The following is a 13,283-nucleotide window of genomic DNA, read 5'->3' on the forward strand; positions in this document are numbered from 1 at the left end:
CACCATAAAGCAACCCTCATACTACCATAGTATGGGCTATAGGGTTTCTAGACAGTCATGTAAGAGTGTAGTTTCATGATTTTATTGATAGTTATTCAACTGTTCTGTGTTGTATAGTTTGGACTAGGTTGAAGCACCTGTTGATCCAAAACCTATCCAATGCCTGCTTCACCTGTTGATCCAAAACCTATCCACCGTCTGCTTCACCTGTTGATCCAAAACCTATCCAAAGCCTGCTTCACCTGTTGATCCAAAACCTATCCACCGCCTGCTTCACCTGTTGATCCAAAACCTATCCAATGCCTGCTTCACCTGTTGATCCAAAACCTATCCAATGCCTGCTTCACCTGTTGATCCAAAACCTATCCAATGCCTGCTTCACCTGTTGATCCAAAACCTATCCAATGCCTGCTTCACCTGTTGATCCAAAACCTATCCAATGCCTGCTTCACCTGTTGATCCAAAACCTATCCAATGCCTGCTTCACCTGTTGCTTAGTACGGAAATTATTCAGACGAACACGATTTCAAGCCCGTTACACATTTATACATGACAATGCGACTGGTAAAAAAAATTCCGTCTTTGTGTGTTAAATCTGCATAATCTTTTTTTTATGAAGGTTATGTATTTGAATGTATGGACTAAACCCGGCTGGTGTGGCCTGTTTAAATCTTACATATAACTGTTTTGACATTCAAGAGGCCATTATGTAGTTATCGCTGTAGCTACACTGAGTGTACAAAACATTAGGAACACCCTCCTAATATTGCATTGCACTCCCTTTGGCCCCCAGAACAGCCTCAATTCGTAGGGGGCATGGACTCTACAAGGTGTTGAAAGCGTTCCACAGGGATGCTGGTCCATGTTGCCTTCAATGCTTCCCACAGTTGTGTCAAGTTGGCTGGATGTCCTTTGTGTGGTGGGCCATTCTTGATTCACTTGATAATCTGTTGAGGGTGAAAAACCCAGCAGCGTTGCAATTCTTGACTCAAACCGGTGCTCCTGGCACCTACTACCATACCCCGTTCAAAGGCACTTAAATATTTGGTCTTGCCCATCCACCCTCTGAATGGCACACATACACAATCAATGTATCAAATGTCTCAAGACTTAAAAATCCTTCTTTAACCTGTCTCCTCCCCTTCATTTACACTGATTGAAGTGGATTTAGTGACATCAGTAAAGGATCATAGCTTTCACCTGGATTCACCTGGTAAATTTAGCTTACAATTGGCTCATTCCTCCCCCCTCCTCTCCCCTGTAACTATTCCCCAGGTCGTTGCTGTAAATGAGAACGTGTTCTCAGTCAACTTACCTGGTAAATTAAGGGTACTCCTTAATTTATGTCATGGAAAGAGCAGGTGTTCCTAATGTTTTGTACACTCAATGTATATAACCACTAATATGATAGCCCTACCATCTCTTCCCACAGCAGTAGGATTATATTTACGCCTGCAGCCATGTAGAACCCATAGTTAGAGGACGTAACATTGTATCTGTGCCATTATAGCGTCTGTGAGAGCATTGGCAGCGCCAATGAGGCCATCTCCATTTTGAGATAGTCAATTTTCTTCTTCTACTACTTCTATGAGTTGGCAAACAAACTGAAAGGGTGCATATCGCCACCTAGAGGAGTGTTGTTTGAACAGGCCTGAAGCCAAGGTTGGTGACGTACTGCCACCTAGAGGGGTGTTGTTTGAACAGGCCTAAAGCCAAGGTTGGTGACGTACTGCCACCTAGAGGGGTGTTGTTTGAACAGGCCTAAATCCAAGGTTGGTGACGTACTGCCACCTAGAGGGGTGTTGTTTGAACAGGCCTAAAGCCAAGGTTGGTGACGTACTGCCACCTAGAGGGGTGTTGTTTGAACAGGCCTAAAGCCAAGGTTGGTGACGTACTGCCACCTAGAGGGGTGTTGTTTGAACAGGCCTAAAGCCAAGGTTGGTGACATACTGCCATCTAGAGAGGTGTTGTTTGAACAGGCCTAAATCCAAGGTTGGTGACGTACTGCCACCTAGAGGGGTGTTGTTTGAACAGGCCTAAAGCCAAGGTTGGTGACATACTGCCATCTAGAGAGGTGTTGTTTGAACAGGCGTGAAGCCAAGGTTGGTGACGTACTGCCATCTAGAGGGTGTTGTTTGAACAGGCCTAAAGCCAAGGTTGGTGACGTACCGCCATCTAGAGGGGTGTTGTTTGAACAGGCGTGAAGCCAAGGTTGGTGACATACTGCCACCTAGAGGGGTGTTGTTTGAACAGGCGTGAAGCCAAGGTTGGTGACGTACTGCCACCTAGAGGGGTGTTGTTTGAACAGGCCTAAAGCCAAGGTTGGTGACGTACTGCCACCTAGAGGGGTGTTGTTTGAACAGGCCTAAATCCAAGGTTGGTGACGTACTGCCACCTAGAGGGGTGTTGTTTGAACAGGCCTAAATCCAAGGTTGGTGACGTACTGCCACCTAGAGGGGTGTTGTTTGAACAGGCCTAAAGCCAAGGTTGGTGACGTACTGCCATCTAGAGGGGTGTTGTTTGAACAGGCCTAAAGCCAAGGTTGGTGACGTACCGCCACCTAGAGGGGTGTTGTTTGAACAGGCCTAAAGCCAAGGTTGGTGACGTACTGCCACCTAGAGGGGTGTTGTTTGAACAGGCCTAAAGCCAAGGTTGGTGACGTACTGCCACCTAGAGGGGTGTTGTTTGAACAGGCCTAAAGCCAAGGTTGGTGACGTACTGCCACCTAGAGGGGTGTTGTTTGAACAGGCCTAAAGCCAAGGTTGGTGACGTACCGCCATCTAGAGGGTGTTGTTTGAACAGGCGTGAAGCCAAGGTTGGTGACGTACTGCCACCTAGAGGGGTGTTGTTTGAACAGGCCTAAAGCCAAGGTTGGTGACGTACCGCCATCTAGAGGGTGTTGTTTGAACAGGCCTAAAGCCAAGGTTGGTGACGTACCGCCATCTAGAGGGGTGTTGTTTGAACAGGCGTGAAGCCAAGGTTGGTGATGTACTGCCATCTAGAGGGTGTTGTTTGAACAGGCCTAAATCCAAGGTTGGTGACGTACCGCCATCTAGAGGGTGTTGTTTGAACAGGCCTAAAGCCAAGGTTGGTGACATACTGCCATCTAGAGGGTGTTGTTTGAACAGGCCTAAAGCCAAGGTTGGTGACGTACTGCCACCTAGAGGGGTGTTGTTTGAACAGGCCTAAAGCCAAGGTTGGTGACGTACTGCCACCTAGAGGGGTGTTGTTTGAACAGGCGTGAAGCCAAGGTTGGTGACGTACTGCCACCTAGAGGGGTGTTGTTTGAACAGGCCTAAAGCCAAGGTTGGTGACGTACTGCCACCTAGAGGGGTGTTGTTTGAACAGGCCTAAAGCCAAGGTTGGTGACGTACTGCCACCTAGAGGGGTGTTGTTTGAACAGGCCTAAAGCCAAGGTTGGTGACGTACTGCCACCTAGAGGGGTGTTACCAATTTGTAAGTCGCTCTGGATAAGAGCGTCTGCTAAATGACTTAAATGTAAATGTAAATGTTGTTTGAACAGGCCTAAAGCCAAGGTTGGTGACATACCGCCACCTAGAGGGGTGTTGTTTGAACAGGCGTGAAGCCAAGGTTGGTGACGTACTGCCACCTGCAGTTATGGAATGTTTGCTCACCAGTATAATTCATTGGCTGAACCCTCATGATGACCTGGAATGAAGTATGTGATCCTTCCTTCAACCATAGGAAGTCCCAGCCGGTTGACTACTTCAAAATTGTGAAAGTCCTCAATGGTGCTGCTCTTTGCTAAAAGAGGATTTTAGGCACTAGAGTCCTCTATAATTCTCTATGGTTGAAATCCTAGTCAGGTTTTAGCACCCATACATGAGATAATACTGCCTCCTACTGACATGACTTGATAATGCAGGATGGGTAGGCTAGACGATGGGCTCCTGGGTACTTCCTTGTTCTTACGGGTCTACACAGTTGTAGCTCACTTAGCAGCAGAACTACTGCGAGAGTTTGGTTTTGAAGACAGAGAGGATGGGTCGGAGTTAGATTTCACTGTTAGTTTCGGAAAAAAAACAAAATAATTCAACAGTTTCAGTTAATAAAACTGATGACTGTCTAAAGCCAAGGTTGGTGCACTGTTGATTGTATGCGTTGCATTGCGTGGCCTTGCTGTAACTGTCACCCCATAACATTGGCTATAAAATATGAGTTACTTCTCACACTGTTGCGTGACTGCATTGCTTGGCAAACAGGAGTGAAGGACACTGTGTCCTGGTGTTGTTGCCGTTCATTCTCTCCCCATTGAGTAGACTGTATCACATGACATCTAGATGGATAACCAATGTGAGATATATCTTGTGTAAGCTGCTATCTTATTTGAAATGTAATCCTGGGAAGGGGAAATGGCTGGTAGACACCTCGATACAACACCACTGCACTGAGTGATAGGGTTTTCGGACCTGGCTTATATAGCCTAATATCTAAATGCCTTTTACTGTTCAGCTCCAGATTTGAAACTAAGTTGAACGATATTCACGTAGAGATGCTATAAGTCATGTAATTCTATGGATATGTGGACCTGTCTGGACTATACTCTCTATTCTGACTTCCACTTCCTGTTCCTCTCCCAGGCACCATCAACAACCAGCAGTTCCAGATCTTCAACCTGACCTCTCTCACCAAGTCAGAGGCCGTCCTGTCGGCCATGCTCCACTACTACATAGGAGACCTCCAGAACAGCACCCAGCACCAGGGCTGCAACAGCACCGCCAGGCCCAAGCCCAAGAGCTGTGGAGTTCCGTCCCCATCCCTGTCCCGCCACGGCCCCAGTAGACACAGTCATGTCCAGATGGGTGTGTGGAGCTTCGCCTCAGTGGATAACCATATCAGGACTCTGGGCCACTTTGTGATCAACGTGTCTACACTATACAGGGACTTCATCTCTTGGCAGTGGAAGGATGTCACCCAGGTGGTGAACCAGGCCAAGCATCATGATGAGCTGCTGATCGGGATAGACGTGGCATCCCAGCCTGGACCCAGGCCCTGGGAGAAGCTCCTCTCAGACCGCTTTCCTTACATCCTGGTCTACGCCAACGACTCGAGCATCTCCGAACCTGAGAGCGTGGTGTCGACACTACAGAGTCATCAGAGGCATCAAACCACGATGACCACGGAAGAAGGGGCATTCGCCTCCGGCTTCCATAAACTGGGGCTGCACGCTCAGAATAGCACCGCCGCTCAACAACAGATGCCTCCTCACCGACGCCGGCGCTCGACTAGCGTCCTCCTCCCGCTCCAGAACAACGAGTTACCGGGGCCGGAGTACCCGTATGAGACGATGGGCTGGGACGAGAATAGCCCCTACGAACCGCTGGAGAACAAGCCGGTCCGTCGGCCGAGGAAAAAGACGCGTGGTAAGAGCCAGAGGCACGGCAGTAAGATGCCCCTGCTGCAGTTTGACGAGCAGACGATAAAGAAGGCTCGTAAGAAGCAGTGGAACGAACCACGGAACTGTGCTCGTCGCTACCTGAAGGTGGACTTCGCAGACATTGGCTGGAGCGAGTGGATTATATCTCCCAAGTCTTTTGATGCCTACTACTGCTCAGGATCATGCCAGTTCCCTATGCCTAAGGTATGTCTTCATGCTTCATGGCATCGGGTTTATGAACTGATATATGCTGAGTGTATTAAACATTAAGGAAACCTGCTCTTTCCCGGATGGGGATTTTGAAAGGTGTCCTTAATGTTTTGTACACATGAACCGTCAAAGAGAATCATCAATAAATGGGAAATAGGATTATACTCTTAGGTAAAGTATTTATTTTTCTCTGTAGAAAAACGGATCCAACTAGAGAGGTTTAAGACCTTCGTTAGACATCGTAGTAAAATAGAAGGACTGCAAAAGGAAATAGTCAAATGGTAATATACTGGGAAAGATGGGTTAGTCTGTGGACATCTGATTGGTTGATTTGCCGATATACTTGGAATCCAGTACGATTTAGAAATACATTTATTTATATATATATATATATTTATATACACTGCTCAAAAAAATAAAGGGAACACTTAAACAACACAATGTAACTCCAAGTCAATCACACTTCTGTGAAATCAAACTGTCCACTTAGGAAGCAACACTGATTGACAATACATTTCACATGCTGTTGTGCAAATGGAATAGACAAAAGGTGGAAATTATAGGCAATTAGCAAGACACCCCCAATAAAGGAGTGGTTCTGCAGATGGTGACCACAGACCACTTCTCAGTTCCTATGCTTCCTGGCTGATGTTTTGGTCACTTTTGAATGCTGGCGGTGCTTTCACTCTAGAGGTAGCATGAGACGGAGTCTACAACCCACACAAGTGGCTCAGGTAGTGCAGCTCATCCAGGATGGCACATCAATGCGAGCTGTGGCAAGAAGGTTTGCTGTGTCTGTCAGCGTAGTGTCCAGAGCATGGAGGCGCTACCAGGAGACAGGCCAGTACATCAGGTGACGTGGAGGAGGCCGTAGGAGGGCAACAACCCAGCAGCAGGACCGCTACCTCCGCCTTTGTGCAAGGAGGAGCACTGCCAGAGCCCTGCAAAATGACCTCCAGCAGGCCACAAATGTGCATTCAAAAGTGACCAAAACATGGCGTACCCTCACTATGTTTAACCGGTACGGCGTACCCTCACTATGTTTAACCGGTATGGCGTACCCTCACTATGTTTAACCGGTATGGTGTACCCCCACTATGTTTAACCGGTACGGCGTACCCTCACTATGTTTAACCGGTACGGCGTACCCCCACTATGTTTAACCGGTATGGCGTACCCCCACTATGTTTAACCAGTACGGCGTACCCTCACTATGTTTAACCGGTACGGCGTACCCTCACTATGTTTAACCGGTACGCCGTACCCCCACTATGTTTAACCGGTACGGCGTACCCCCACTATGTTTAACCGGTACGGCGTACCCTCACTATGTTTAACCGGTACGGCGTACCCCCACTATGTTTAACCGGTACGGCGTACCCCCACTATGTTTAACCGGTACGGCGTACCCCCACTATGTTTAACCGGTACGGCGTACCCCCACTATGTTTAACCGGTACGGCGTACCCCCACTATGTTTAACCGGTACGGCGTACCCCCACTATGTTTAACCGGTACGGCGTACCCTCACTATGTTTAACCGGTACGGCGTACCCCCACTATGTTTAACCGGTACGCCGTACCCCCACTATGTTTAACCGGTACGGCGTACCCCCACTATGTTTAACCGGTACGGCGTACCCTCACTATGTTTAACCGGTACGGCGTACCCCCACTATGTTTAACCGGTACGGCGTACCCCCACTATGTTTAACCGGTACGGCGTACCCCCACTATGTTTAACCGGTACGGCGTACCCCCACTATGTTTAACCGGTACGGCGTACCCCCACTATGTTTAACCGGTACGGCGTACCCCCACTATGTTTAACCGGTACGGCGTACCCCCACTATGTTTAACCGGTACGGCGTACCCTCACTATGTTTAACCGGTACGGCGTACCCCCACTATGTTTAACCGGTACGGCGTACCCTCACTATGTTTAACCGGTACGGCGTACCCTCACTATGTTTAACCGGTACGGCGTACCCTCACTATGTTTAACCGGTACGGCGTACCCCCACTATGTTTAACCGGTACGGCGTACCCTCACTATGTTTAACCGGTACGGCGTACCCCCACTATGTTTAACCGGTACGGCGTACCCTCACTATGTTTAACCGGTACGGCGTACCCCCACTATGTTTAACCGGTAAGGCGTACCCTCACTATGTTTAACCGGTACGGCGTACCCCCACTATGTTTAACCGGTATGAAGTACCCCCACTATGTTTAACCGGTATGGCGTACCCCCACTATTTTAACCGGTATGGCGTACCCTCACTATGTTTTACCGGTACGGCGTACCCCCACTATGTTTAACCGGTATGGCGTACCCCCACTATGTTTAACCGGTATGGCGTACCCCCACTATGTTTAACCGGTACGGCGTACCCCCACTATGTTTAACCGGTATGGCGTACCCTCACTATGTTTAACCGGTATGGTGTACCCCCACTATGTTTAACCGGTACGGCGTACCCCCACTATGTTTAACCGGTATGGCGTACCCCCACTATGTTTAACCGGTATGGCGTACCCTCACTATGTTTAACCGGTACGGCGTACCCCCACTATGTTTAACCGGTATGGCGTACCCCCACTATGTTTAACCGGTACGGCGTACCCCCACTATGTTTAACCGGTACGGCGTACCCCCACTATGTTTAACCGGTACGGCGTACCCCCACTATGTTTAACCGGTACGGCGTACCCCCACTATGTTTAACCGGTACGGCGTACCCCCACTATGTTTAACCGGTACGGCGTACCCCCACTATGTTTAACCGGTACGGCGTACCCCCACTATGTTTAACCGGTACGGCGTACCCCCACTATGTTTAACCGGTACGGCGTACCCCCACTATGTTTAACCGGTACGGCGTACCCCCACTATGTTTAACCGGTATGGCGTACCCTCACTATGTTTAACCGGTATGGCGTACCCCCACTATGTTTAACCGGTATGGCGTACCCTCACTATGTTTAACCGGTACGGCGTACCCCCACTATGTTTAACCGGTACGGCGTACCCTCACTATGTTTAACCGGTATGGCGTACCCCCACTATGTTTAACCGGTATGGCGTACCCCCACTATGTTTAACCGGTATGGCGTACCCTCACTATGTTTAACCGGTACGGCGTACCCCCACTATGTTTAACCGGTATGGCGTACCCCCACTATGTTTAACCGGTATGGCGTACCCTCACTATGTTTAACCGGTATGGCGTACCCTCACTATGTTTAACCGGTATGGCGTACCCCCACTATGTTTAAACGGGACTTTTCGCACCAAAGTACGTTCATCTCTAGGAGAGATGGCGCGTCTCCTTCCTGAGCGGTATGACGGCTGCGTGGTCCCATGGTGTTTATACTTGCGTACTATTGTTTGTACAGATGAACGCGGTACCTTCAGGCGTTTGGAAATTGCTTCCAAGGATGAACCAGACTTGTGGAGGTCTACAAAAAATTTTCTGAGGTCTTGGCTGATTTCTTTAGATTTTCCCATGATGTCAAGCAAAGTTTGAAAAAGTCTGCAAAGTTTGAGCACTGAGTTTGAAGGTAGGCCTCGAAATACATCCACAGGTACACCTCCAATTGACTCAAATTATGTCAATTAGCCTATCAGAAGCTTCTAAAGCCATGACATAATTTTCTGGAATTTTCCAAGCTGTTTAAAGGCACAGTCAACTTAGTGTATGTAAACTTCTGACCCACTGGAATTGTGATACAGTGAATTATAAGTGAAATAAATAATCTGTCTGTAAACAATTGTTGGAAAAATGACTTGTTTCTTGTACGAAGTAGATGTCCTAACCGACTTGCCAAAACTGTAGTTTGTTAACAAGAAATTTGTGGAGTGGTTGAAAAACAAGTTTCAATGACTCCAACCTAAGTGTATGTAAATTTCCGACTTCAAATGTAAAATATCCTTTGATTTGTTTATCACTTTTTGGTTATTTCATAGTTTTTATCTTCACTATTATTCTACAATTATAGTCCAGTCAGTTTGGAGCTGGCTGTATATAGGGCTTGAGGTTACGGTGTAGTGCCTACCGCCTGGGTTTCCTTTGTAGTCAGAGAATGCTCTTTCCTTGTGAAGATCCTGCTTCACACGCCTCAGGTCGGTTCCAGAAACAACCCCTACTCCCTAGACATGTGAAGGATCGAAAGGATCAGAGGAAGGATGGTCGTAGGGCTCCTGGGAACAACTAGGTATTACTCATGGTGATAAGGGAAGTGCCTGTCTGTCACGTTCCTGACCTATTTCTGTTAGTTTGTTGTATGTGTTAGTTGGTCAGGACGTGAGTTTGGGTGGGCATTCTATGTTTTCTGTTTCTATGTTGGTTTAAGGGTTGCCTGGTATGGCTCTCAATTAGAGGCAGGTGTTTGGCGTTTCCTCTAATTGAGAGTCATATTTAGGTAGGTTGTTTCACAGTGTTCGTTGTGGGTGGTTGTCTCCTGTGTCAGTGTTTGTCGCACCATATGGGACTGTTCGGTTTGTTTGTACATCGTTCCTTTTGTGTAGTCTATTTTCCCTGTTCGTGCGTTCTTCGTGTTATATGTAAGTTCGTATTAGTTCAGGTCTGTCTACGTTTTCGTTTCGTTATTTTGTTAATTATTCTAGTGTTTTCGTTTCGTGTTTATTCCGTCTTGTTTAATTAAAATATGTCATTTCACAACGCTGCGCCTTGGTTCAATCACTACTCCTCCTCTTCGTATGAAGAGGAGGAGGAACACCGTTACACTGTCACTCATTTAACCAGTCATGTTTTAGCTGGACTAGACAGTGTGTCTGAACATGTAAAAAGCTGTCCAAGAATGAGGTGTCCTCAAGACTCCCATCACCAGCCTCTTGTTCTCCAGGCGGTCACCTGGTTGGGACACTAAGCAGGTGGCAAAAAAATACAATATCACAAACAGGTCTCCCTTCAAAAAGAGATACTCAAGATACTTCCTGGTTAAATAAAAGGATAAAACGTTTTAACTATGACCTACTGTCAAATGTCCTCCCATTTCATAAAACTGTCATGTTTGTTGTCATAAATTCCCAATCTGGCCCTCAACCATCACGGTCACCTAATAATCCCCAGTTTACAATTGGCTCATTCATCCCCCTCCTCTCCCCTGTAACTATTCCCCAGGTCGTTGCTGCAAATGAGAACGTGTTCTCAGTCAACTTACCTGGTAAAATAACGGATAAATAAAATAAAATAAAATAAATAAAATAAATAAATAAGGTTGTTGTTCACCTCCTCCTTCTCTTCTGTCCTGTAGTCTCTGAAGCCTAGTAACCACGCCACCATCCAGAGCATTGTGAGAGCGGTAGGGGTGGTGTCTGGTATCCCTGAGCCCTGCTGTGTCCCAGACAAGATGTCTTCCCTCTCCATCCTCTTCTTCGACGAGGACAAGAACGTGGTGCTCAAAGTCTATCCAAACATGACTGTGGACTCCTGCGCCTGCAGATAGGGACAATTACCACACACACACACACACACCCACACAGGCACATTCACAAAGAAACACACACACACACAGCCGGACAATAAGAAATGCTCTCTCTCTCTCTCTCTCTCTCTCTCTCTCTCTCTCTCTTTCTCTTTCTCTTTCTCTCTGTCAGTCTCTCTCTCTCTCCCTCTCTCTTTCTCTCTCTCTCTCTCTCTCTCCCTCTCGCTGTCTCTCTCAAATCAAATTTTGCAGATGTTATTGCAGGTGCAGTAATACCTAGCAATACAAAACAATGCACACAAATCCCAGAAAGTAAAAAGAAAGAAATTAAGAAATATCAGAAAGAGCAATGTCAGAGTCTGGGAATATAAATATCTACACTGAGTGGACAAAACATTAAGGACACCTGTTATTTCCATGACCGACTGACCAGGTGAATCCAGGGGAAATCTATGATCACTTTGTCACTTGTTAAATCCACTTCAATCAGTGTAGATGAAGGAGAGGAGACTGGTTAAAGAGGGATGTTTAAGCCTTGAGACAATTGAGACATGGATTGTGTACGTTTGCATTAATAGACAATATAGACATTATGGACTTTATATGGATAGAAAAGGTGTGTACAGCAGTAGTTATATAGGATGAACCAGGACTAGAATACAGTATATACATATGAAGTGGACAGCAGTAGTTATATATGATGAACCTTCACTAGAATACAGTATATACATATGAAGTGGGTAAAACAGTATGTAAACATTATTAAAGAGACCAGTGTTCAATGACTATGTACACAGGGCAGAGTACCCTGCACCCTAGAGTGGTAGCTGGCTAGTAACAGTGACTAAGGTTCAGGGTACTGAGTGGTAGCTGGCTAGTAACAGTGACTAAGGTTCAGGGTACTGAGTGGTAGCTGGCTAGTAACAGTGACTAAGGTCCAGGGTACTGAGTGGTAGCTGGCTAGTAACAGTGACTAAGGTTCAGGGCAGGGTACTGAGTGGTAGCTGGCTAGTAACAGTGAATAAGGTTCAGGGTACTGAGTGGTAGCTGGCTAGTAACAGTGACTAAGGTTCAGGGCAGGGTACTGAGTGGTAGCTGGCTAGTAACAGTGAATAAGGTTCATGGTACTGAGTGGTAGCTGGCTAGTAACAGTGAATAAGGTCCAGGGTACTGGGTGGTAGCTGGCTAGTAACAATGAATAAGGTCCAGGGTACTGGGTGGTAGCTGGCTAGTAACAGTGACTAAGGTTCAGGGTACTGAGTGGTAGCTGGCTAGTAACAGTGACTAAGGTTCAGGGTACTGAGTGGTAGCTGGCTAGTAACAGTGAATAAGGTCCAGGGTACTGGGTGGTAGCTGGCTAGTAACAGTGAATAAGGTCCAGGGTACTGGGTGGTAGCTGGCTAGTAACAGTGACTAAGGTTCAGGGTACTGAGTGGTAGCTGGCTAGTAACAGTGACTAAGGTTCAGGGTACTGAGTGGTAGCTGGCTAGCAACAGTGACTAAGGTTCAGGGTACTGAGTGGTAGCTGGCTAGTAACAGTGAATAAGGTTCAGGGTACTGAGTGGTAGCTGGCTAGTAACAGTGACTAAGGTTCAGGGTACTAGAGTGGTAGCTGGCTAGTAACAGTGACTAAGTTTCAGGGTACTGAGTGGTAGCTGGCTAGTAACAGTGACTAAGGTTCAGGATACTGAGTAGTAGCTGGCTAGTAACAGTGACTACGGTTCAGGGTACTGAGTGGTAGCTGGCTAGTAACAGTGACTAAGGTTCAGGGTACTGAGTGGTAGCTGGCTAGCAACAGTGACTAAGGTTCAGGGTACTGAGTGGTAGCTGGCTAGTAACAGTGAATAAGGTTCAGGGTACTGAGTGGTAGCTGGCTAGTAACAGTGACTAAGGTTCAGGGTACTGAGTGGTAGCTGGCTAGCAACAGTGACTAAGGTTCAGGGTACTGAGTGGTAGCTGGCTAGTAACAGTGACTAAGGTTCAGGGTACTGAGTGGTAGCTGGCTAGTAACAGTGACTAAGGTTCAGGATATTGAGTGGTAGCTGGCTAGTAACAGTGACTAAGGTTCAGGGCAGGGTACTGAGTGGTAGCTGGCTAGTAACAGTGAATAAGGTCCAGGGTACTGAGTGGTAGCTGGCTAGTAACAGTGACTAAGGTTCAGGGTACTGAGTGGTAGCTGGCTAGTAACAGTGACTAAGGTTCAGGGTACTGGGTGGTAGCTGGC

General features: G+C 47.2%; 1 protein-coding gene across 1 annotated transcript in view; it reads left to right on the forward strand.

Annotated features, from left to right (window-relative positions):
• The window catches only part of LOC120035337 (bone morphogenetic protein 3-like), an 11,406-nt gene extending 326 nt beyond the window's left edge, over nt 1-11,080 (forward strand). The window contains exons 2-3 of the mRNA XM_038982122.1: nt 4,602-5,602; nt 10,889-11,080. Of these exons, the coding sequence (XP_038838050.1) occupies nt 4,602-5,602; nt 10,889-11,080 (1,193 nt within the window). The remainder of the gene's footprint in view (nt 1-4,601; nt 5,603-10,888) is intronic.
• The last annotated feature ends 2,203 nt before the right edge of the window (nt 11,081-13,283 follow it).

This window comes from Salvelinus namaycush, unplaced genomic scaffold, assembly GCF_016432855.1.
Source record: "Salvelinus namaycush isolate Seneca unplaced genomic scaffold, SaNama_1.0 Scaffold103, whole genome shotgun sequence".
Taxonomy (NCBI): domain Eukaryota; kingdom Metazoa; phylum Chordata; class Actinopteri; order Salmoniformes; family Salmonidae; genus Salvelinus; species Salvelinus namaycush.